Source organism: Haemorhous mexicanus, chromosome 6, assembly GCF_027477595.1.
Source record: "Haemorhous mexicanus isolate bHaeMex1 chromosome 6, bHaeMex1.pri, whole genome shotgun sequence".
NCBI lineage: Eukaryota > Metazoa > Chordata > Aves > Passeriformes > Fringillidae > Haemorhous > Haemorhous mexicanus.
The window spans coordinates 48,651,622-48,677,899 of record NC_082346.1 but is presented as its reverse complement, the minus strand read 5'-3'; the positions used below and the strand labels follow the sequence as shown (position 1 = coordinate 48,677,899).

At 44.4% G+C, this 26,278-nt stretch overlaps 1 protein-coding gene across 6 annotated transcripts in view; it reads left to right on the top strand.

Moving 5' to 3' along the window:
• FOXN3 (forkhead box N3) overlaps positions 1-26,278 on the top strand; it is a 206,285-nt gene that overhangs the window by 71,449 nt on the left and 108,558 nt on the right. For 5 of the 6 annotated variants that reach the window (XM_059850127.1, XM_059850130.1, XM_059850128.1 and 2 more), the window contains one exon: positions 3,832-4,388. In XM_059850127.1, the coding sequence (XP_059706110.1) occupies positions 3,846-4,388 (543 nt within the window). In that variant the 5' untranslated portion in view covers positions 3,832-3,845. Of the gene's footprint in view, positions 1-984; positions 1,217-3,831; positions 4,389-26,278 lie in introns of those variants that run through there. The other variant, XM_059850125.1, reaches the window with a different exon arrangement.

Here is a 26,278-nt window from a genome sequence, read left to right as displayed (position 1 = left end):
CATGTAACGTATAGGAGACTGTATGTTCAGCTAGTGCTGTCTAGACTGAACAACTTCTTTATTTTTAAATCAAGTTAATTCCCTTCAATTAATTCAACTGATGGCAAGGGTGTTTTTACTCAAGTTAATACTAGTTATGTCAGGGTATGATAGCAGAGAAGAAAATGCACCATATTTCCTAACTGAGTCAAACCTTCTTTTAAAGCAGATTTCCTTCGGGAAATATGCCCCCCCCCGCCCCCTTTCCGTTGGCAGTTACTGCAGATTTCTGCAACACGGTTCTTTACTGTGCACCGCACACCACGGCAGTGGCCGTAGTTTCCTGGTGCCCGGAGCCAGCAGCAGAGCCGCCGGGCGGGATCCGCGCCTGTCTGCCCGCACACCCCGCAGGGCCCGGCTCCCGCTCACACCGCGGGGCAGGTGCCTGGCTCCGGCCGGCGGACTCGTGTGCGCCGCCGGGCCGGCAGGTTCGCCCGTTTTCGGCAGGAATTACCTGCCCACTGGGAGGGTGTTGAAAGATGCCTCCCCCGCTCCTCTTGCGGGAGAGGTAGAAGCAGGGCTCCGCTACGCTAAGCCGTGGGCTCCTGGGGCTCGTCGGTGCCTTCGGTGTACACCGCAGTTCAGCCGGGGTCGGTCTGGCCGGGCGGGGGGAAAGGAGACTCGCACAAGTGGGAGCGCCGCGGCTGCCGGTTCTCTGCGCACCGGGACTTCCCGAGTGCCTTCCTTCCGACCTCGGATACCCGCCCGCCGCCGGCCCGCGCCGCCGGCCCGGCACGACCCGGACGCCGGGCGGGGGCCGGGGTGGGCGAGCGCCTGCGGGGGGTACGGCCGGGTCCCCGCCGGCGGCCGGCAGGAACCGCCGCCCTCCCCCACCGCCGGCGGCCCTCCCTTCCGCGGCTTCTCCCGTCGCGGCTGGCCCAGCCCACGTTTTCCCTCTCTCCCCTCCCTCCGTGGTCATGTGTCGCCTTTTTTGTTTGCAGTGGAAACAATTTCTCGCTCTCGGGCTCGCACCGAGGCGGACCGCTGCCCGTCGGGAGCGCGGGGCGGGTGTGGGGCAGTCGGGCCCCATGCAGGCGGCGGAGCCCCGTGCGCCGGGACCCCCGCGGCACCCCCGGGGCTCGGGCTGAGGCGGGGGCGCGCCATGCCCGGCTCCGTCAGATGAAACTTTGTGCCACTGCCATGAAGGGGCCGCGGTGAAACCGCCGCCCCCCGCCAGGTAAGTTGCTGCTGTTGTTGTTGTTTCTGTTGTCGGCGGGGGTTGCGCGGGGCGGTGCGGGCCGGCCGCGGGCAGCGGCGCGGTGCAGTCCTGCCCGGCTCGGCCCGACCCCGCGCCACAACTTGGTCGGGAGTTGGTGCGCAGCCCGGCGTGCGCGCCGCCGTGACCCCGCCGAGCCCGGCCGTGCCCGCGCCGCGGGGCCGCGCCCGGCCCGAGCTCGTCCCGCCGGGGGTCCCGGCAGCGCCCGGGCGAGGACATCGGGGCACGCGCGCGCACGTGCGGTGGGGCGCGCGGGGCCGCGCGGACCGGTGACACCTGGCCGGCATTGGCGGGGTGCGCGGCGCGCGCCGCCCGGTCCGAGCAGCCCCGGTCGCCTGGCAACGCCATTGATTGGCTGCGGCCGCGGCCAATGGGCGCCCGCCCCCCCTCGCGGCGGGTGCGGTGGCAGCGCGGGCGGGGGGGCTCGCCCCGGTGCGCCCCCCTCCGGCCGCGGCGGGCGCGCGTGCGGGGCGCGTCCGCCGGAGCTGCCGCGGGTTAAACGCGTTCGTCCGGCTTAAACGTGTGCTCGCCGTGACCGCCGCTCTTTTGTCTGCCGATGGGGCGCCGCTGCAGCTGCGACGGGCCTCGCTGGCAAGCCCCCCCGTACCCCACTCCCCCGTTGTGGCCCCAGTCGGGCCCCGCCGCCGCGGGGGCTGCCCCGGGCACCCCGCCCGCCCGCGGCGGCCCCGCTGCGAGCCGCTGTTCGGCCGGGCGCCGCCGGACTTCCCTGCAGGCTCTCCGTGCCGGCCCGAGGAGGCTCCGCGGGGCCGCGGCCGCCCGGTCACCCCCGCTGCCTGGAGCGGGGAGAGAGAGAGAGAGAGAGACAGGGGAAAAAAAATCATGAAGTGATACGGCCCTTTGGGAGGATACTGGCAAATAAGGAAATTAAACAGAAAGAGAGCAGCGTGTTGTCATAGCAACAGTGCAATTAAATTACTTTACTGTCAGCCATCATATAATTTTCCTGTTTAGAAGCTCATGGGACGGAACTTCCATTTGGAGTCAAAGTTAAGTGTGCGGCTTGGGTAGGAAATGCCAGTGCCCCTGGACGCTGGCGATTCCCTTGTTTATCTCTGGTTGCGCTGGATGCGACCAGAGATAGGAAGTGGGGCCGACGCGAGTTTGGCTTCCTGGTGTTTACATCTGCATCGGTATTTTTTCTTTTTCCAGATACTTACTCACGTAAAACTGCACATTTTCACTGAACATGTTGAGTGTGTTGATGTGCTTTCCTGCAGAAAAGTTCTGTGTGTTACATTTTTAGTAAATACCTGCTTTGGTGTAACTTCGTTATAGAAAGACACAAAGAACTTAAAAGTTTTTGGTTTTGCCCCTTTATGACAGCTGAATTAAAGTCCATAATTTCTCTTTCCCATAATGGCTGCATTTCTCTATTTGTCCCTGCAGACAGCTAGTTCATTCTGTTGTTACCTGTAGCTTTTTTTGGCTTTCATTTACGGTATCGACTCTGTGACTGCATGACTTCAGGTAACTGCTGAGGTTATGTTTTCGGTGCAGGGAATCATTTCGTTCTTGTTCAATGTTTGTGCAGAATGTTTTGTGCATTTAAACTCTGGTATTAACTCCGTCCAATTTTTGTTCCACTTCTGTTCACATCTCCAAGAGCTAATTCCTGGCAGTTTGTTTGTAGAAGCTAAGGTAGCCTGTCTCCTGCATCTGAAGTAGAATTGTTGGGCTCGTCTGCTTCTCTTGAATTGGGCAGGGGCCCAGCTTCACTTTGCTCCGGAAGTGCTCAGGACATTCCAAGTATTAGTGCTCACAGGTGTCCCCCCAGGGCTGGCTGATGCAGCACCCTCAGCAGCCCACCCCACCTCTCACAGGCTGTTGTTGAGCATCACAGCAGTCTTTCTGACTCTTCTTTTCTACCGTGTTTGAAATAAGTTCAGCTTACGTTAAAATCTTCTCTGTTTACATGCATTTTTAAAGTGCTCTATTGCTCTGGCACTTGCTTCCCCATTTTTTGGCCTTGGGCCCAAAACTACCGGGTGTTGCTTTCCCTCCTACTTTATCCTGACCTTGCTGGTTTTGAAGTTCTGCTCTCATTTCTGAGTTTTGGTGCAGCTAAGTCAGTATGGATGTTTGTCTGCCTATGCCTTAAGCCAGCGTGATTTTAATCATGGTGCTATTGTATTGTCCTCAAATGTGAAACAGCTGAAATTAATCTGAAGCAACTGGCCATAAGTCACTCTTATTATTTTTTAATTCACATCCTTATTAAAGTGATACAATTGGGGTATTCAATGGTTTGAAAACGCCACTTCCTCTTTAAAGAGACATGGTTTGGAATTTCCTGTGTGGGACTCCATGTGCATGCAGAACTGAGGTGTATCTGGATTATCATCTTATTCCATCAACTGAAATTTCTTCCCTTGTACTGACTTTAGATAATTTTATTCAACAGTTGTGGATGAGTATTATGTGAAACTGTCATATTTAATACAGGTGGCAAAAGGCCAAGTGACCAGTTAAGGAAAAGCTGTCAAATTGTTACGCAGGAACTTTTTATGAGCTAACTTTTCTCTCTTTCTCCCTTTTCTTTGGATTCACTCTCCCAGGAGCTGCTGTCTAAATGGGTCCAGTCATGCCTCCCAGTAAGAAGCCAGAGGGCTCAGGAATTAGTGTTCCCAGTGGATTGAGCCAGCGTTATCAAGATAGTGATTTATCAAAGGCACTTCATGATGACGAGGACCTAGATTTCTCTTTGCCTGCCATCAGATTAGATAAAGGGGCCATGGAAGATGAAGAACTAACTAATTTGAACTGGTTACATGAGAGCAAGAACTTGCTGAAAAGCTTTGGGGACTCGGTGTTAAGGAGTGTTAGCCCTGTTCAGGACATCGGTGATGACACGCCGCCGTCTCCTGCCCACTCTGACATGCCCTACGATGCCAAGCAGAACCCCAACTGCAAACCTCCTTATTCCTTTAGCTGCCTCATATTTATGGCCATTGAGGATTCGCCAACCAAAAGACTGCCTGTAAAGGATATATACAACTGGATCTTGGAACACTTTCCATATTTTGCAAATGCACCCACTGGATGGAAAAATTCTGTGCGACATAATCTGTCCTTGAATAAGTGTTTTAAGAAAGTGGACAAAGACCGAAGTCAGGTGAGTTTGGAACTATGGGAATCTCTCTGGCTCTGAAAATATTCACCTGCTAATCTCAGAATGTCCTTAACAGTGAAGTATAGAATGTACAACCCTGTGCCTGGTAATGTCGTTGATTAAGTTAAGAGAGCCAGCATTTCTTTCGCATTGCTCATTCTGATTTTATTAAATTCATTGTCTAGACATCTGTAAGAGAGTGTTCAGTGTGTGTGTGTGTTTTTCCCCCCAGCTGGTGTCTTCATGCATAGTGGTTAAATATTGTTTTTAGTTATCATGCTGTGGTAATGGTTTCCAGCTATTCTAGATGAATGTAATCATGTTATAAATAGGCTGCTTGCTGTTCTTGGCTTATACAAATGTATAGTGAAAGGGTATGCCTTATGTAAGGGTCCATTTCTATTGCCATGGTCTGTGCTGTAATCCAAAAGAACATTTCTTTCTTTTATACAAGGAAGGTAATGGTGATGAAGCTTTCTTCCATTTCAAGTGAGTTTTAGAGAAACTCTTCAGAGAGCGGAGGCAGGTGTAACATCAAAGGTGAAGGTTACCATTCACCAAAATCTCTGTCGTTCTTTGGGCTCACATAACTTTTGCAGCTGGTGCAGAGCAGAAGCCCTGGGAGCACATCTTTGCTTTTGGATCTTCGTTGTTGTCTCCTGGCTTCACTGCTGATTCCCCAGCAGCGCCTGCAGGAAGAGGCTGTGTGCAAGGGAATGGGAAAGTGAGCAGAGCAGTGTGGGCAGTCCCTTGCTTGGCCTTCTACTCTGTCAGTCTGCCTGGGAGCAGGAATCAGTTTCCAAAGGGGACCTTCTGAAGAAGCAGTGGACTGGATGAATCTTTGGCAAAGTACGAGTATACTGATAAAAATACCAGCTTGCAGATTAATTTCAGAGGCCTTCTCACAGGTTAGAGAAATAAATAGCAGGTAAAATCATATCACTCATGGTCTGTCTCTAAAATTGGCTGAAGATCAGAAAGTGAACACTTTCCCCTGGCAGAAACAATAGGTGCACTCAGCTTTTGTATTTCAGTGAGTTAAATGCTGTGATTGTCTTGTAACTTGTTACCCTGAAACTAGACTTCTCTTGGTGGTGCTGTTCTCCCTATTTTGTGTGCAATTTAACTTCAAAAGCTCTGGAATAGAAGCTCAAGTATCTCTAGAGAAAGAGTCATGCACTATCCTAAACTAGCAACTTTTCATTTTAGATGAGTTAACTTTCTTTTCTACAGAGCTTTCATTTTTAAAGGATTGACATGTCTATTTTTCTTTTCTTTGTTTTTAAAAATTATTATTACATAGAATCCACTATCCCCATATTACTGATCACACACTGTATGTTTGTATTTTTATCAATTAATTGCTGTGAAAGCTCGTGTGTGAGATAAAAAAAAATCTGTTCCTAAACTTGATCTTGTTTAGGTTAAGCCAGAGTCTTAAATTCTGGTTTGGAAGTGAGACTATAATAACAATGCCACAACAAGACTTTTATGACCCTCTTCCAGACTGTGAGAAATCTTCACACAGTGCATTTAAAAACCCACCAAAATAAGGTAACTGGCAAGGCGTGTGTTTAACTCGGCCATTTGTGTTTTGTTCTGACCCTCTTCCTCTGTTTACAAGTTGACTATTTAGATTTCAGCTTCCTTCCTAGGAGGAACTTGTCTTCATGTCTATCTGTCAAATATCCGGCCATCCACTGAGCTCATCTGAACAATACCACGCTGCACTGCTGCTCTGTGGGGACGAGGTGCAGCACAATGCATGACTGGTCACCCGCGTCTCAAATTCCTCATTACGGCCGTGCTTACATTGCCAGACAGCAAGGTGTGGTGGGAAGCCTTGCCTGTATGAATCACAAGGTGGAGTTTTATTAATTCCAGGAAAATCACAGATTTTGAGAAAGAATTTTCTTCTACTTCCTGAAGATGCTAATAACTTCAGGTAGCCAGCTTTAAGGTGAATGAAAAGGGAATCTCAAATGTAAAATGCACCACAGCAGGTCATTCAAGTCCCCTGCTGGGTTTTTCGTTGTGTCCTGGCCAAGGGATGTGGCAGACAGAGTCCTGAGTGCAGAATTGGCCCTGGGTCAGAGTTGCTGAATCAGGTGCTTGACAGCTAATTGCGGACTTGGAAAGCAGTAAATGTCAACTGATGGCTTTGAAAATACCTTCGTGTGTGTGCACACACACTCGGGCTTGATTTGGTACCTTGCAGCAAGTATCTCTGCTGTTCAGAAGGAAGGTGTCCATCTAAAGGGTTCTCTGGTTTTGGTATGGGGCTTGAGGCAGGGGAAAGGGGGGCTTTCATCTGTAAGGAATCATTTTATGCTACTTCTTGCAGACAGTTATTGCAAATTGCAGGGTTGGGGTCTGCCTGTTTTACTGGTTTTACATGGAAAAAAGAAAAAAGCAATATTTAGCAAATGGCATGTTATGAAATGCTAACAAGATGGGCTCTGAAACATATACAGTATGGGGGGAAGGAGTTAGTGCTGGGAATTGCAGGCATTTCTGGTTGCATTGACACATTGTGAAAAGCTAGAAGCTTTTCCTCTCATAGTTGCTTTCCAGTGTTTGTTTATGTAGCCTTTCAGTAATCATTTTTCTAAAAAAAGTTCTGCTGAACACTTTATTCTTTTTTGAACTCCCTCTGCATAGTAGTTTTCTCAGTCTTGAGTTTCACTAGTTTATATTCATGAGGCTAAATATGAATCTAGTAGTCTGCAGCTTTTTCTGCCTGCATATGAACGCTTGAATTTCCTGATGTGAGATCATTGTAATGGAGAAGAAAAAAAAAAAAAGGACAGGATTCATCACTTTTTTTTTGACTTGCCCTGTCCTGGTGCTTTTAGGTCTGATGTGGAATGTGGAAGAGAGGATTTGTTTTTACATTGCTGCTATTCCACATCAGCTGCAGTGCCATCAGGCTTACCTGGCAAACCAAAAGCCTGTCTGTTCATGGAACTGCGATGAGGCTGGTCTGGATTGAGACAGAGCTGGGCTGAAGAAGGGAAAATGCTGAGCCCTTGATTGTACAAACCTCTCTGCATTGAGCTCAGCAGTTTAATAATAGTTGGCCAGAGTATGAAGTTATCACATGATGGGGAGTAGATGTGGAGTTCCCTGGCTTTGTTTATACTGCCAGACCTGTGAATTCACTTGTTCAGATTAATCCTATTGTGAACATACAGATCTAAATGTCCTGTAGTCTGTGTCCCACTTAGTATAGCCCGTTAGTCCATGACTTCCCTACCATCTGGTCCTTGGCTATAGAGAGGAATTTTTCTTGTATATGTGTCTCCATAGCAACGAGTTTGCAGTTGATATGGAAAGTAAGCAGTTGCCCTAGCAACGGAGTTACTGATGTGGCAGCTTCTCTGCTTGCAGGGAAAGGGCTAAGCTAGTTCAGACCCATTATGTAGGTTTGCTGTGATTATAGCTATGCCCACTAGTGCTGCTCAAGCTAAGGGGCGGCTGAAAAATTTTGTTATAAGCCCTATTTCTGCCTCCCTTGAAAATCTGATTTATTCTTATAGAGATTCCTGCTTTGAACAAAGGCTGGTAGGATTGTCCTTCCAGGGTGTGTGATGTGTGTGTGCCTTTTATGAATTCAAACTTCCTCAGTCATCATTATCAGATGAGGGGAAATGATGTTTGACCTCGCTGGTTTCGCTGCAGTATTTTTGTCTCAGTGAGCAGCCCACGGTTATAAAGGCTGGTCCTTTTGTCCCCATGCTTCTCTTTGCTATTCTGCTGGTTTTTCCCGGGTCTCTGCTTCTTTGGGCATCCATCCTATGCTCTTTGTGTCTGCTCTGCATTGTCTGAGATAGGGAAACACACACATGCTGTGTGCATGCTGAAGAAATTCAAGTATCTGAAACGTTTATTTGGCACTTATGCTGAGGGATGTCTTAATAAAAATGTAATGAGGGTAAAGGATATGTTTATGGGGATGGGAGAAGAAAATTCTCCTGGCTTGATGTGGAAGTTATTCTTAGAAGTACGTGGTCCATAACTGGGTCACAGAGATCCAGCCAGGCTCCTCCTCCGTCTGGAGCAGGCTCTGAGATTGGAGGACTCCTGAGTGGTCCTTGAGCTTTGCAAGAGCTGATGTCCAACCTGTCCCTGTCTAGTGCACTGTCTCTCGTAAGTGCTCTGCCAGGGCATCTGACAGGGGCCGTGGGAAACCCTTTGGGCATGGGAGGCTTTTCAGGAGTGCCTCCTGCAAGTGTCTTTTGCTCTGATGTGATGCTATCTGGGCTTTTGACAGTTAAAATCCTGTGGAAAGATCAGTGTTAGCTGGAGTGAGAGGAAAAGGACCCTGCTTGTTCTTTGTTACAATCTCCTGATCCAATCTGCATATGCACAAAGGTGAGGGAGACAGGACCTTGTCCTCCCTATTTTAATGTCGCTGAGGTTTCCTGTGAAAGTTCAGTTTCACACTGGGGACAGGAAATAATCTCCTCTGTTTTTAATGTTATCACCTAGACTGATCCAAATAACAGAATTGTCAGAATTTCACTGCATTTATAACATCTGGGGAAGCTAAAGTGAAAAAAACCAAAAATCAAACCCAACAAAACAACCCCTCAGATTCATGTTAAAGGCTTTATGTGTCATGGACTCCATTAACAAATTAATTTCCTAAATAAGCTGGTGCAACTGTTAATTTAATTATTAAAAGGATACTTTGTGGTTTCAAACTGGAATTTGTCTAGTTTAACTTGAAATGCATTTTCTTAGACTTTTGTCTGTCCTGTGTAAAAGCTCTCTAATATCAGAAATTTTCTCCTCAAATTTATGTGCAGAGAAACAAGGGTTATCTCTTTCTAGAAAAATTATAAAAATTTCTAGAACCATACTGTAAATGGAGTTGCAAGATATTAGACAATTTATGGAGAATTTTTCTTGAACCCTTTTGGTTTTATTTTTGAATTGCTAACCCAAGAATTATACAGAATATTTAAATAATAGATTTCCTAAAGCTGTGCATGGAAGTAACGCTCTTCATTTCACTGGCTTCCAGCTGCTTGACTTAACATCAGAGCTAACGCTTTCCACAGGAATCTACCTGAATTAACTGTTTTAGAGCTGTACAAAGCACAAGCAGTTCTTTTCAAGTAATGACAAGAGAGCTGGCAATATCCAGGGAATCCTCTGAACCTTATATCTAAGGTATTTGTGTTCTCTTGCTCTCAGGATAGTCTGCAGGCAGGTGTCTGCTGTATAACTGAGGTGTTGGTTGCACAGTGACAGGCCATTGACCCACCAGAGGAGATTGGCCACTTAGGTTAAATAAACTGGCCCTGTCTGTGCTCCTCACCCACAGCCAAGGTGATGCAAAGTGTGTTAAGCAGTACTGAAAGAGTGCAGGAAATCAGGAGCAAGCTGCTCTTTACCCATTGGGTTTGGGCTGCGGTGAGGTTGGTGAATCCATTTCCCAGCTGTGTTTGCACTCCCTCACTTCTGACTGTTTGGTCCATCACCTTCCTGGCACGTGAACTTCTGTGTTTCTCTGACACACAACTGATCTGGCTGGACTTGTGTTTCACTCTGCTTTTAATTCTTGTGTTGCTTTTCAGCTTAAGTCCCCAATTCAGGTTACATGCAGTCCAGGTGACAGTTGTGCTGACATGACAAGGGGACTAGAGGTGATGAGGAGGCTGGGCATTGTCATTTGGGATTGCTGAGACAAGCCATTCCTTACAGAAGAAGGGCTGGCAGCTGCATGATGCTTGGTGGGGTAATGGATGAAGTCCCTGCCCCAAGGTAAAGATAAAATGTGAACAGAAGTTTAAAGGCAATGGGACACTTTCTTCTGCTGGAGGTGTTTGTTTTGGTTTGCCCTCAAGAGCAGGACTGTGCTGTTTGCTGTTCAAGTGGCCTGGGTTAGTGACTCTTCTTGGTGTTTTACAGCAGATTTGAAGTGATCAGAGTCTGGGCTGCCATTCTCATGCATGAACCCTGCTGAACGTGACTGCCTGTTCCCTTTCCTGGAGGTGAAATGGATCTGGGGCTGTATTGCAAGCCCCTCTTCAGCTCAGACTTGGGACATCCATCACTATGTAATGAGCAGGCTGAAGACTCTTTGTATGATTTTTGTTTAGGTTATTTTTCATTGGGCTGGTTTAGCTGGATTCATTTTCAGCTCCCTGTTTAGTTCATGGTTACTGTGGTCAGGGGAACACCAGTGTCAGCACAGGCTGTAGGCTCAGCTCTGTTTAATCTGGCATGAAGCTGTGCCTGCGGCTTCCAGCCAGCTCAGAGCTGACCTGGTGACAGCAGGAGAAGATGGGGAAGGGAAGGGGTGAGAGATGCTCTCACCTTTGAGAGCACAGGCTGCACCTAAACCACTGGGGCTGCTTGTATGTTCAGTCAGATACATACTTGGTGCTGGATTGGGTCCGTAAGACGTGGCTGAAATGGTGGAACAAAAACTGCACCAGGATGTGTGCACGTGTGTGTTTTTTCAAGATTTGTTTCTGTCGCCCAAGGTTCTTAATTTTGGCAGTAGAGGTGGCTCTGTGTGAACCTGTGTTGTGCATCCTCTGAAAAGCTGTTATGGAAGAGGAAAGGATGTCTATAAAATCAATTGCCAGGCTTTTCCCATGCTGCTGTCATTACGTGCTCATCACCTCCTGTGTTTCTTTCCAATTGTCAGAGAGATAATGAAGTGCCTTTGTCACTGCCAGCAAAGGAAGCCCAGATCTTGGAGCTTCACTGTGCTTTGAGCACAGGAGGCCTCACTGATGATGGGCTGAAGGATGTGGGCACACAGGAGCACTCTGACATGTCCATTAGTGAATGTGGCAAGGCATGCCCCTGAGCACCACGCCCACGATGGTGGCTGCGCTAACTCCAGCTGTAGCTGAACATCAGAGATTAACTGGGCTTGCTGGTGTGGGTGAGCGTATGCACTTCTGTCTTGCGCTTCAGTTCTTCAGCAAAACATCAAAGGATCCATTTTAATTACCAAATATGTGTCCCTTATACTTCCCCCTTCCTTTTCTAAAAGGGAAGTGAAGTGTTTTACATTGTCTGAAAGTGCCCAGCAAATTGTGCTGTGTGGCTCCTTTTCCTGGGTGAAGACCTTAAGAAAAAAACATTTGAAAGTCTTGGTCATAACAGTTGAAGAGTTAAAAATAGTTGAGGATACTGTTCAGGCAGCCCAAAGCAGGCTTTGAGTTGCTGGAGAAGCTACCTTTCTTTGCTCTGGATTCAGGCAGTTACTGTGTCCCCACTGAACCTTAATTCAGTCCTGCAGCATGGTGGTATTTCTGGTAGAGTCATTCACATGACAGGCAGGGTCATGTGAATGACTCTACCAGAAATACCATGGACAGACCATGCCTGGCAGGGTCTGGGCAGCAGTCTGAAAGTTGCTTATACCTGCTCCTTCTGTGTTATTTTCTGCTAATTGCTGTATCCTCATAAATCCAGTTAATACAAATGAATGGTATAGAATAACAAAAGCCAAAATCCTTATGAAGAAGGGACTATGTGTGACTGGTTTTAATTTAGCTGGTTGTCATTTTTGTGTTGACCAGTGTTAGAGTTAGCACATGAAAGTTAGTTGACTACTCTCATTCCAAGACTGGGCAGACTTGCTAGATGAGGTCACGGTGCAAGCGCTGCATGTAGCTATAACAAAGCAGTATGTCATGAAGCTCAAGAAGTCCAAGTGCAAGGTGCCCCATCTGGGTCAGGGCAATCCCAGTTATGAGCACAGACTGGGAGATGAGGTCATTGAGAGCAGCCCTGCGGAGAAGGACGTGGAGGTTCTCATGGCTGAAATGCTCTACATGCACCAGCAATGAGCACTTGGAGGCCAGAAAGCCAACTCTCTGCTGGGCTGCCTCCAAAGCAGCGAGGGCAGCAGGGCAAGGGAGGGAGTTCTGCCCCCCTCCTCTGCTTTTGTGGGACCCCACCTGCAGTGCTGCATCCAGCTCTGGGGCCCCCAGCATAGGAAGAACATGGACCAGTTGAGGAGGGCCGAAGATGATCAGAGGGCAGAAGCATGTCTCATGAAGACAGGCTGAGAGAGCTGGGGTTGTTCAGCCTGGAGAAGAGAAGGCTACAGGAAGATCTCATTGCAGCCTTCCTTTACTTTAAGGGGGACTTAGAAAAAAGAGGGAGAGGGACGTTTTATACAGGCAGAGAGTGACGGGACAGGGCAGAACAGTCTTAAATGAAGAGATTTAGATGAGATGTTTGGAAAAAATTCTTTGCAGTGAGGATGTGAGGCACTGGCGCAGGTTGTCCAGAGAAGCTGTGGGTACCACATCCCTGGAAGTGTTCAAGATCAGGCTGGATGCAGCTTGAAGCAACCTGGTCTGGTGGATGGCATTGCTGCACATGGTGGCTGAGTTGGAACTATATGATCTTCAAGGTCTCTTCCAGACCTAACTCTTCTGTGATTCTATTCAGTTACTTTTGTGAACACAGATTTGTTTAAAAGAAAGCCCCATGTGGCAGCCTCTGGTTAAGTTTTGTTTAGCAAGCATCTAGGGAAAGACATGCTTATATGTATTTTTCAGCTAATAAAGCTTTTTATCTCTAAGTAATTTGCTTTTATCTTTTGATACATAGTCTGATATTTTTAATCAGTACAAGTCTGGTAAAGGTCTTCTAGGTAAAGGAAGATACTGAGGAAAGTTCATTTTTATGAGACATGTAACAATCTTGCTGATTTTGTGATACTTTTAGTTTGTCAATATTTAAATAGTTTAGCAACTATGAGATTTTGCTTTCTTTAGTAGCAACAACTGCCATGTTATGATTCAGTAGTAAAATTTTGGTCTCAAGGAAAAAGCTATTTAGTTTCCTAACATCTGTCATTTAATCTACTCTAACTCCCAGTTAAAGTCCCATCCCCAACCATTCCTCACCTGTTCTAGTATCTCAGAGCTGGCTTAAAGCAGGATACCCTCTCAGCTCCAGAGACAAGAAATTATTATGGGTGGGCTGGGGAAGAGAGGAGTTGCCATAATTAATTGTCTGGCAGTGCTTCATTGACAAGCAGCAGAGAAACATGGGTGGTTGGTTCAGGTGCAATTGTGTGTCCCTGTTCTTGACACTTGAGCTCTGACATCCTTAAAGGTGAAGTGGATCTCGAATATGTGCTTGGATGATTTTTTCAGTCTTCTAGCTTAGTTTTTTTTAATTAATTCCTGTGTGTCTTTTCTCTGGCTTGGAAGAATTCAGGCACAGAAGTAATACCATATGCTTTATTTAATGGTGTGGGCAAAGGCAGATATTCTGGAGGACCAGGCATGTTGCTGTTGCAGAGTGGCCCTGTGGATGGTTTCAGCAGTCTGGCTGCCCTGGGACTGACTGGCCTCATAGATGGGGGCAAGAAACACCTTCCTCAGATGTGCTGCTTTTAGCAAGAGCTTCCTGAGATGTTTTTCACTTGGGGCAAAATCAGCGTCCAGGACTGAAGCTCACAGCAATTCTTACCTTTAATTACAAAAGAGAGCATAGAACACTTTGGCTCTGCCATGCCGTCGTATCCATGATTCTTCTTAGCCTGCAACCTTTGGATCTCAGTGATCAGGTGGCTGGAGCTGATGAGTTCTTTGGTAGCTGGGGTGGTGCACCCACACATGCTCATCATCACTGCTGTGTTCCTTTCTGGAGAGTAAGCACATTTATAAGAGTCTTGATGCTGACAAAGTTTATCTACATGCTGGCAACAAAACTGGCTTTTAAAGACTCCAGAATTTCTTGTAGCTCTAAGTGATGTCAAACTCATCAGTGATAGTGGTCATGTAAGGTAAGCAACAAGGGAGGGAAAGAAAGGGAGTGACCTTCCTGCTTTGGCATACAGCTTTTTTTCCTCCTGAATTTTTTTTTTGGGTCATTGTTGGCCTTTTTTAGCCTGAAACATTGCTTGTGGGTTTTTTTTTGGTTTTTTTTTTTTTTTTCCTGTTCTCTCACCAATTTGGACTCCTGAATTCAGAAAAGCTGCTTTTCATTTATTCTTTTGAGTATCAACAACAGAATTGGGACTGAGAGCTGTGGAAAGTAGCTGTTGTGGCCATAAATGATGCCTCTGGCCCCTGCTTAGTTATCCATAATAATAATTTTGGAGACAGTATGTTTTAATTAATTTTTTTCAATTACTTTATTTCTGTTTAGTTGTTCACATTCCATTCAGACTCTTATGGAAAAATTGTGAACTAGTGTAGGAATTTGTGGGAGGACTCATTCTAAGGATCTTAAATGTGAGTGGGTTTTACCTTGTTGCAGTAGAAAAGAAGCCAAATTGCTGCCCTTAGCCAGTGACTTAAGATACCAAAACACTATCTACAGCATGCTGAATTGCTATATTTCATTGCAGTGCTGAAGAGTAGCAATTTACCACTAGCTGAGAGCTCTCAGGATTTTGAAGCACCAGTGTAACTTGCTGAAAGACAACTGTTGGTAAGCAGAGGAGTGAACAGGCTTCTGTACAGGGAAGTCTCAATGGCATGGAGAATTGTCTGTGGCAGTACGTGGAGCAGAAACTTACTGCTGGAATTTTGCATAAGAGAATCCAGTTGAATGGTGAATTCACGCTCATTCAAGCTTTGAGCAGAAAATTAGCCCGTGTTACAGAGCTATGTTTATAAGATCTCACAGCTGCCTACTTGTGGGAAGGTACTCACTGAGATGAAGCAACTATTATGAATATATTTCTGAGTTTACAGTTGAAAAAAAGTGTCTACAGTGCAACTTGCAGGGGCTGTGGGAGTTAATGCAAGATCCTAGGGTTAATTGCTGGCATACCTTATCTTAAGTTTTTATTTACCTATTTTTATCGTTTTTCCTTGCCGTTTAGTGTGGAGAGTGGGAACACACATCTCGAAGGTTCTGCATGCTTCAGTAAAAATAGGGAAATCATTCATGAAATGTTTTGGTTTTACATTAGCAGGAGGGATGTTAAAATCACTGTTAAGGTTTAGTGGTTCAGAATGTAATAAATGTAGCACTTTTGCAATCAGTTCTCTTGAAATAGTTGAGAAGAACTAAATAGACCTTGCAAGGACAAGATCTGCATCTTTAGGACTGAAGTCCTTGCCATGAAGGAAAAGCTGTATTTGAAAGATTCTCCTGTGTACCATTGCTTTGCACTGCCTGGTTGCAGCCTTCTCAAGCCCCAGAAAAACACGGAATCACTGCACTTCCAGAGATCATCACTGCTTCTAGGAGCACTTTGAAGGCTTTTGGAGAGAATGTTTGACAGGTTTAAGAACTGCCTGCTACTGGTGTATATGGAGCTACAATTATACTTAGGCTTTGGGAGAAAGCCTAAGTATAATTGTAGCTCCATATACACCAGTAGCCAGCAGTGGGTCAAAAGATATTCAGTTCTGCAGGAATTCCCTTCAGACATATTACTTATAAATAAATTTACCTGGAAATAATGATATTATTCTTGCATAATTCCACCCTTCCTGAAGTACTGTAGGACTAAGGGGCTGTACATTAATAGAATCATAGAATCATGGAACATTCTGAGTTAGAAGGGATCTTTGAGTCCAGCTCCTGGCCCTGCATGGGATACCCAAGAATCACACGGTGTGCCTGAGAGTATTGTCCAGACACTTCTTGAACTCTTCAGGCTGATGCTGTGACCACTTCCCTGTTCCAGTGCCCAGCCATCATCTGGGTTAAAAACCTTTTTCTGTATAATATAATATAATATAATATAATATAATATAATATAATATAATGGTGTAAGTAGTTTGCTGGCTTTCCTGCATAGCTGAAGTATAAGAAGGAATGCATGGTGTTCATGGAAAGTGCAGGTTTTCAGTCTTCAGTTGGGAGAGATGGGAAGTTGGAGGGTCAGGATGTGGCTGAGATGGCTGAGAATTAGACAAATGCTGGCATTTGTACTGTTGCATGATTTGCTTTGAAGGAGTAGGATGAACTTGTCCAGAATTTTTTTTCCTGTTTTGGCAATTAATGTAATGCATTTATTTTTATGTAATTGCTCATTACACTAATTTATTTGTGTTTCCTCTCTCTTACCCTTCTTCTATACAACTGAAGGTTTTCCCCTTCAATGCTCAGGGTTAAATATACAGACCTTGCTTTTGTAAAAGAGTGTAGGTTTGGTTTACAATTTTATATTGATATGTAACACTTTCTAGACTTGTGGCTGCATGGCAGGAAAAGAGGAAAGACGCTATCACAGAGACAAATTGCACAGAAGATTTAGTCTGGTGCTAGCTCCCAGCTCTGGAGGCAAATGCAATTGTATTGTTTATGATGTGCCTTCCTTTTCTGCTTAAATTATTTTTTTAATCTATCTGTATATGCGTGTATAAATACTTTTTATAAATAAAAAGCACTGCAGAGTCACACTGGTTTTTAGATCATCCAAACACTTCTAAGGTAAAATGGGTGCAAAAATTGGGTTGTCAGATAGAGCTTTCTGTCTGCTTGTTTCTCTGTGCCAGGAAAACAAGATGCTGTCATAGTGGTACATCTTAAACCACAGAATATTCTGTGTTGGAAGGGATGCACAAGTACCTTCAAGCCCAGCTCTTAAGTGGATGGCCCGGACAGTGCTCAAACCTGCAACCCTGGCATTATTAGTACTACCATGTTCTAACAACCTGAGCTAATCTCTGCAATGTTTCCTTGGGAAAGATGTGTTGCCACAACTGCTTACTAGTTAGTCTAATCAGATGACTCTAAATTAAGAGTCTTAACTAACCTGAACCATCTCTCTTGTTTTTTCCAAAACAAATCAGCATTTGAAATTCAGTAAAACACCTCCACTTTGTCTAATTTTTTGTTGTTTTATGTTTTGCTAAAACACCTGTAATATTTCACTGCCTCTTGGGCAGTGCTGCATTTGTTTGGAGGAATAAAGTTCCTAGTTCTTGGCTTAGCAAGTGTGCTTTGATGTGTCATTTGCTGCTAGGTTTTAGAGCTGACTAATTTTGAATTTGGGAAAGCAGAAATGTAATTATGACCCTTTCCATTAAAAGACAAGGTTTTCAGTCATTCTTGTTTGAAAAAAAAATAAAGTTTTCATTTAGAAAGCTTTGATTTTAATTTGTAGCAATGAAATTGTAGGAAAGGTTTTGCTTTTTCATCCTTTTCTTCTGTGACTAGTAAAGTGTCTTCCTGCCAACTAAAATACTTGCATTATTTTAGTTTCAGAGTAAATATGCTTATGATCTAACCACTTTTTTAATTATCTTCTGCTCTTTCACCAGCACTCAAGTTGCACTCACCCTCCAGCGGTATCTCGTGTGCCGAAAATGCATTTGTCTGGGTTGGGCTGATGGGACAAGAGTCCATGCCTTAATTATGGTAGAGGTATCCACTTGTGTGCCACATCATCTTATATTTATTCCCCTTACTATTTATAAAATAGGGTTTGCAAATTCGTTGCATTGGCACTTTGAATCTTTAATTTAGACACGCATTTAAAAGGGGAAGAATTTGCTTCTTCAGTGAACTTGCCTTTTTTTTTTTTTTTTGGTGTGTGTTTTGACTATATGTTGATTCCTCTTGAATCAGGTGAAAAAATTGAAACAGTTTTAGAGTGTTTTAAACGGCTTTTCAGTCCATGCCATGTGTAGCTTCAGACTTCTTGCAGTGTGTACCAAGACATGCTTTTGTTTGGAAAGGAAGGGAATTTTGCAATTGCTCAAATAAATTTTCTGTTTGTGTTGCATGGCTTTTAAGTTACACCAGTAATGTTACCATCTTAGGGTGTGTTTGTGTAATAATATGAATGGATATGATAATACTGGTGTGGGAGGCTATTTATACAGAGATTTGTATCTTAAAAATTATGAAATTGGCTTAAAAATCACGTTGTCATTTAAAGCAATGAAGGGAGGAGCTGTGTACTTTATTTTAGAGCCTTTAAGAACTTCTATAAGCTCTTTTATAGAAGCAAAGACAGCTGGAAAGGTTTTTTCATTTGCCCCCCTCTGTGATTTTGCACCATCTCATGACTTTCTAATAGAAACGTCTAGAATACCAACATGCTAAAAATGCTATGAATCAGCAACATTAAAGCCAGATTCTGGAGGTTGCAATAAAGCTATAATGTCTCAAGTTTCCTTCAAACTCTTCTGTTAGGGGTGTGTTTAGTATTGCCTGAGAAAGTCTTTTGCAAGAAAAACACAGTAATTACACAAGTCCTTCACCATACAGGGCAGATGTCAGCATTTGTGGTCATAGGGTGCAACTGTGAAGAGAGAAGGACCCTTTGGAGCAGCCAGCCCTTTTTATGGGCTGGTGCTTTGGAGGTGGTGTAAATGGCTTCTTGCAGGGGCAAGCAGTGGTGAGTTTTTACAGCACCAGCATCCTCAAAGGCTGGTTACTGGTTTTCAGCAGGGTTTGGTACATGATGCAACTCTGAAAGGTAAGATGACTGCTGTTTAAGTGTTTCAGTATTGGTGGGATGAATGGAGTCAATATAAGACATCCATTCCTTTTTGTTCAGCCTTTAGGTGGGGCCTTCAGCAGTTTGGGCTTATTTTCTAGCTGTGCATTTTTCTCTGTAGGGGTATTTGTATGTTATTTTTGGTTGCTTTTCACCTTCAGCTATTCAATTCCAATTGCTGTTTTTGTGGTTTCCCCCCTGACACACACACACACCCCTTAGTTCTCTTTTTTTTCCTACCTGCATCATCTCTAAATGTAACTGGTCATAAGTGTCTGTCTGAGGAATGCAGGGACAAGTGCTTTCAGACGTCGTTGCACTGTACTGAAAGCGCATTTGCATTTTGAAAAAGAAAAAAAGTTGCAACCCTTTTTTGAAGCAGGATTTTCATTTGTACACCGTATGCTATTTTTGGTCTGTCAGATATGAAGGCTTCCTGTGTGAAACTGATCAAGAAAAAGATCACAGGAGACTTGGAGCAGTGACTCAGGTCACAGCAGGCCTGGTTGCATGACACCTGTGTCATCAAAATAGCCTTGCTTTGGCATCCCTAAATGAGATTTTTCTTTTCCCTTAGATGGTAGATCTGTTCAAAGGCATATTTGATCATGAATAATGTGGAGGAAAGCAGCTTTTTAACCTTCTGAGAATATCATACATTTTCTCTTTCTTGTTACTTCTGAACTCCTCACATCATCATCTGATTTTGAGTAAGTTGTCGATTTTCATCACTGAAGTCTGCTCAGAAATTGTTTCTCCCTGTTTCCTTCCACTCCAGGCATGTTAAGTCAGATAAATTCATACACTGATGTTTAATCACTGATCACTTACCACTCTTGTGCAATATTGATCAGCAGCCTTTTTGTTTGCAGTGATCAGAATGAGTAATAGCTTCCTAGTAAACCCCGAGGAGTCAGAGGTTGAAGATGGTGACTTAGCCCCAGGTAGAAGTTACACAGCTTTTTTCTAGAAGCTTCTAGACTCCATCCAATTTCTTTTCCTTTGCGCTACTCCAAACTCTGTTTCTTTCCTTGTTCTGTTCAAGCCAAGCATCAGTCCTTCTTTCTGTAGATGGTGTGTCTTTCAGCAAGTGCCCCAGTCCTCTTCTCAGGGCTGCTGGTGCTGCTGAGGTTGTCCAGTGTCTCATTTTTCTGAGGTGCCTGTCATTCTCTCAGAACACTACAAACACACACAGGCTTCCTGTTTCACAGGGGCGTCCTGTGAACATCGTACCTGAAAATGAAAAATGACGGCTTGTGAGATAATTCAGTTAAAAAGAAGCCAGGGAAAACCCAAATAGGTAGGGCTGTGGTGTGTAGGTTGAAAGCTGTTTTCCCCCCTGCTTCCTCCCACTCTTTCCCTACCGGGTAAAAGACCCGGTCTGTGCCTGAACTTGCTATTCTGAATAACCTCTTATCTGCACACAGTGACTGATGCTCACATCCTGTTTGCTACCAGCTTACAACACTCTGAAGAGGGACATTTCTATTTCTGCTGGGTCTGTTTCAGTGAGTTTGTGGGCTGGCTCTCTGCTGCTGCCTCTGTCATAGGCCTTTTGATTCTCTACAGAGAATTTGAGGAAACTCACATTTTCTTTACTGTTTCTATGAAATAGCAAAATTATTGTGGGATTTGGAATGGTATCTGGAAAAATGAGGTAGACTTTTAAACAGAGGAATAATTTATATTGAGCCAGGATTTGGTTAAGTATTTAGACTTTGATTAATGCTCTGCTAATGTAGAACTAGTATGCCCAGGAAATAACATGAATAAACCTGTGAATACTATTCTTGCCAAGATGTAGGTTTTGATTAGGGACTTGCTAGCTTCCTTGGAAAAATTGTAGATTTAAATACTCCTTTTTTTGCACACCAATGAGTTCAGTTATTATTTCTCTAATCACTTTGCTGTGTTTAATAGTAAACTATCTGTGCAATTTCAAATCTGTTTTACTGATGGAGGTGCTCGGGATGCTGATTATCCACTCTAAAATACACTTGATTCAGTGGCTCACGCTGCAGAAGTTTTCCATGACGAGCTTTGTTGTGTCTGCCTCTTAGAGTATTTTACCAGTTGCAACCTCTGTGTAGCCATGCTTGCAAAAATGTGTAAAAAACCCAAGACAAAAAATCCTATAGTTGTCAAGTCTATTTTTGAGATGGCTATGTGGAGATAAAACTGTAAGAAGACTCCCTATAATATTTAATGAAGCTTACTGTGAATTAAACTTTGAAGACTAAGCAAGTCCCATCTTCTTGTTCTTTTTACAAGCCTTTGCCTCTGCAGCAGACTTAAAGTGGGAGAAAATATATCTGAATGGCTCCAACAACGAAAAGTTCCTGCATTGTTCTTTTTAGCTTACTTCACCTTGAGGAAGATTTTGATGAGACCTGACGATGTAGCTTTGTTTCTTACCTGTTTCTCCCTCCCTGTCTTCATGGTAGGCTGCTCATCTCCTGGGGCTGGGTGCAGGTTCCCCAGCTGTGGCACAGTGGGGGCTGGTGCCCTGCACTTTCAGGGAGGGTGAGGGGACTGTGCTTGCTGCCAGAGTGGAAATGCTGTGTTTAGCCTACACGCCACTGTGGTCTCCTGTTTGTGCTTGTGGTGATGCCATGGCCCTGGCTATCTCCAGCCATCCATGGGCTGGAGCTGGTGTGGGAAGAAGCTATGTGCACTCACGCACTGCTGCCAGAGGAGACCAAAGGTACAGCTACGACTGGGTGAGGGTGCCTGTAGTCACTGTGAGTGACATGGCAGTCAGTGGAGACAGGTAGGTGGCTTAGCAGCCTGCTCCCTGTCTGATTGCATATGTAAATTCCTTGCCATCTTGAGATTGGAGCCTCCCTATGTTGGAAGGCTCCAGTGCACTTGAGGTGTGTTTTTGACTCTCCCTGGAAGACTTTTATGGCCAGCACTCCAGAAGATGCAGGAAGAGGTTATTGCCATAGGCAGTAGTGCTCTGATGCTGCAGATGGTCCCGATGAGGGCTTGCTGCTCTCTGACAGTGTGTGGGTTTCAGTGCTGTGCCTCTCAGGTGAGATTTCTTGCTCGGTTTGCATTACAGTAAAAATGAGATGTCAAATCCCAGTAGGTGCAGAAAGCCCTTTCCCACAGGCACTGCAGTTCTAGTCCCACCAGGGTGCCCAGTGTCTAAAAGGGAGTGTGTGTACTGTAGCTGCTGGGTTTCGACCTCCCCACAGGAGACTAGTTTGCTCCTAGAGCTAAACTGGTCTTTCCCTGGTTTGTCTTCATTGCAGAGCCATTGATCTTACTGTTTAATTTAGGAGGTATTTCTCCAGAGGCTTGTGGTGGTACCTGGTGTTTGGGTGGAAGGAGGATTCGTGTAGGCTGCTTACAAAAATGCCAAGTCGTGGTGAAGTCCCAGGTTTTTTTTGAGTCTGTGAGGTTTTGGGTTATAACATTTGGGCTGTTGAGGCTCCTGAAGCCAGGCCCTGCCCTGATTAGTTTATGCTGATTTGGGCTGTGTGAACAAGATGAAAACTTCACTGCAGTCATGAGTTGCTTCATTTTGGAGGGTATTTGCAGCATGGGGAGGTGTTTTGTTTTGCTTTCTGAGGTTTCATTCAGCCATGAGAAAGAGGAGGAGGAAAGAGGAAGATAGCAAAAATCAGGTATCTCTGGACCTAGCATAGAAATGGGACAGAAGCAGAGTGGAATGTGTATGTAAGTAGCCTAAGTAATGCGTGTGTTGATGGATGTGGGTAGCACTGAGGTCTCTGTTGCAGGAGGATGGTTATTCTTCACCATGTGCCTGCTAGAGGTGACAGGGAGGCAACTGAGTGGGGCTTGGCATGGAGCACAGCTTTGTTTCTGTAAATAACCCAGGAACACTTGGAAAACCCCACATCCAGGGAACCTCTCAAATGATTTATCAAAGTGCCTGGTTTTTCTCCTCAATGCATCCTGCAAACCAATATTAAACACTAAGCAAGGAAAAATAATACATTAAAAAAACAGTTATGAGGGAAATAGTGCAAATCCATTAGCTTTTGTCAGGTCTTCCTTATTTCTATTTTTATTTGTCACGGATAATGGATTTAGTACAACCTACTCCCTCTCACACATTTCTGCTAGCTGTTAACCCCTTTCCCTGGAAATTCACTCACTAGCTTATTTCGTCATTAATACAGCAGTAGGCAAAAAGTGACCTGTAAACCTTTAGCATAGATATAAGTGTTGAATAATTTTTTAAATATTGGTTCTCTGAAGGGTTGTGTTTTAAAATTGTCCCTAGGTTTTTATATATGATGTAACTGTACATTTGTAAGAAAAGACAGTTTCCAGTTGTAGATAAAATGAAGGGCATGGATAACCAGTGGGTGTTTAAATGAGTGCACCTCTGTTATGAAATTAGCGCACCCCACTAAATGGACTGTTGGTCTGAAGTCTGGGTAGTTTTTTTCCTTTCTGCCATGGTTTTTATAGGTGACCTTGAGGACTTTTTTTATTCTTTTGTTTCTGTGTCTTCTCAATTTTCTTTTCAATAGTGTAGAGATAATTATGCTTTCCATGTATACACAGAAATTCTATAGGCTGAAACAGCATTATTAATGCTACTTGCTGCCCAATCTCCCTCAAGTATGCCTGTGATGGCCAGTCATGATGACAGGCTTGTCTTCTGGGCTCTCCTGGTTTCCCAGCCCAGTCTTTCTGCATCTGTTTGATCTTGCACTTCGTTCCTCCCTTGCAGTGTCTCAGCCTGTCTTCTTCAGCGCCTGGACTTTGCCTAGCCTGGGCAACATCTGGGGTTGCTAGGTACTGGCAGGGAACAACATCAACTTTATGTAGGAGGCAGGCATTGTTTAAGGGCAATTAATGACGCTGCTTTCTTCACCTGCTTGCAGGGTTACTGTGTGGCAGCCTAATAGCTTTAGAGGGTGGCTTGCATATAAACTCAACAAGGAGATATCTAACAAGCTGAATATGACTCTTGGAGTTGGGTGACATAGTGCAACACCTCCTGAGCCTGTTGGAGGAATTGTTTTATGATGAGAGCAGTGGGAAGCTAATGTGTAGGAGATCCACTGCTGGCTGTTAGCAGTCATTTTGTGTGAGCTTGCTTGGACTAATGGACACGTGCTGGTGTGCCGGAGGAGCAGAGGACCAGCTGTGCCCACGGGCAGTGGGTTACCATGACTGAAATAATGGCAGAGAATCATTCCACACCTGGTGTTGAAGTGCCCCTTGCAGGATCAGGAACCTCGACTCTGGAGACTTGCTTTGGGTTGACAGTCTTGGCTGCAGCTCAGCTTTGCTGGGTGTCTAGGTCATGCACTAGAAGACATTGCTAACTTCTCTGTTCACAGGAGGGGAAGTGCTGAGGAAAAAAACAGCTTAAAAGCCCATGAATGCCTTTATTTGTGTAAAACCCAAAAGCAGTCAGTCCCACGCCTACTGTTGCTTTGCTCTGCCTATGGCAGATAGACAAGGCCACAGGCTCTGTGCCTGTGACGTTACTAATGGGGCTCTCTGCAGGTCTGGGGGCGAGTGGGCAGCCTCAGAAGGCACTGCTGCAGAGGGTAGGGCCTTTCACTCTGGTAACACATACAAGCCCAGAGGTACAGAGAAAACTTCTGATATGTCTTGTGCTGGTGAGACTTGAACTCCTTTAATATTGGAAGACCGCTGGACAGTGTGCATTTTGGTAGCACTTTCTTGTGTTGCAGCATGTTGTGCTGCATCTTGCCTCTGAAATAGGTTGAGTATTTTTTACTATGGAATACCACAGCCTTCCCTTTTCTCAGCTGTTACTTCTCTGTGCTGATCTGGCCTCTTTATTCCTTTATCATTGTTCATTTGTATGCTTGGCTTCCTTTTTGTTTTATTTCATTTTGAGACAACGTAGTCCTTTTCCTCTCTGACCGTACTTCCATTCTTAGGGAAGTAATATACCCACCCAGCCTCTCCAGTCAGAAAGACAGTGCCCATTTTGTGACTGGAAGAACAGCAGAGACATGGAGGTGGTTCATGTGGCTGCATCACCTGGGGAAGAACCAGACTACTTTCATAAAGTCAAATCAGAATAAAAGGTTGATGGCTGGGTTGGTGTCTGGGGTAGCTCACTGAGCAAGTGAACTAAAATACCAAGAGAGGAGTGTGAAAACAAAGACTTGGACTTGCATGATTTGGAGTAATGGATGTTTTTACTTGGAGCAAAATAAGATTTAAAAAGCCCCAACCTTTTGTTTTCTTGAGAAATGCTGATGATTTTTTGATGCAGCTGGCATACTTGGGTTGAACACTGTACTCCAGCAAGCTTTCGAATCAAAACTTTAATTTCATGCATTAGATGAGCATATGTTTATGGTCATGTAATTGTGTTTCAGCTAGTCTCTTCTCGTCACGCTTCTTCACCTTTGTGCTTGAGCTGAGCTGTGACTGCTGCTTTACTGAGGAAAGGTTGAAAACATGCAGAAGTGTTTGTGAGGGTTTTGTCATGCTGCATGCAGATACTACTACAGATTTACTTCAGCTTGGTGTCAAGCTCTTGCGTAACATTGCTAAACTTTCCTTGGAAGAGCAGAGGAAAATTCTACTTCTCTTAAGTTTGTAGGTCAGGGGTTTTTTATGAAAATTAAAAGCTTAATAAGCAGTTCTCACTGTCATTAAAATGCAGTCAAGGTCTATAGTGCAATTCTTTAAAGCTGGATGTAGATAATTTCACTGGTCTGTGCTAGAAATGTTAAAAGAGAATGAAGAAAATCTGTCCTTAAACTGCATGAATAGTTATTTGTAATTTTTATGCAAGATTGCAGTGAATCTGAGGAATGCATTTTGTAATAATAGGAATTGCTGGCAGTGGCTTTGTTTTTCTTTCTTTCAGAATTCCTTAGCTGTTGTACTTCTCAATTTTAAAAAAACAACAAAAAAGAAACCCAACAAAACCCAAACAAACAAACAAAAAAAAAAAAACAAACAAAAAAAAAACAAAAAAAAAATCCCAGAAAAACCCTATCTGACCTCAGATGATCCAATGCTTTGTTTGTGTGTTTCTGCAAATAAGTTCAATTGTTTATAAAAAGGAGTAACTAGAGAACCCCCCAGACTCATATGCAAGGTATAGGCAAGCAGTTAGAGATTATAAAGTTTTAGTATTGTCTGTGATCACCCATAAAAAACTATGTAAAATGGGAGAATCTGTGTAGGAGAGCAGAGCAAGCAACATTATGACTTTCTTGATAACTTGAAATAGCAATGAGTAAAGATAAGCAATAGAGTTTTAAACAGACCAGCAGACCAGCTTTGGCATCTGATCTTAAATCTTCCTGAGTGCTTGTCAAGCAAATAGTTTAAAATTTGTTATGTAATATATTTTCCAAGTTTTGATACTAGTATGCTAATTCTGCTGTATGTAAATGAAGGAACTAGTTCTGAGTTGGTTTTGTTTTGGGAGTGATACCCTTCATTTGGAGGAGCATGATACTAACATGAGAGATGAGTAGCTGAACTAAAAAAGTAAGGTGTGTTC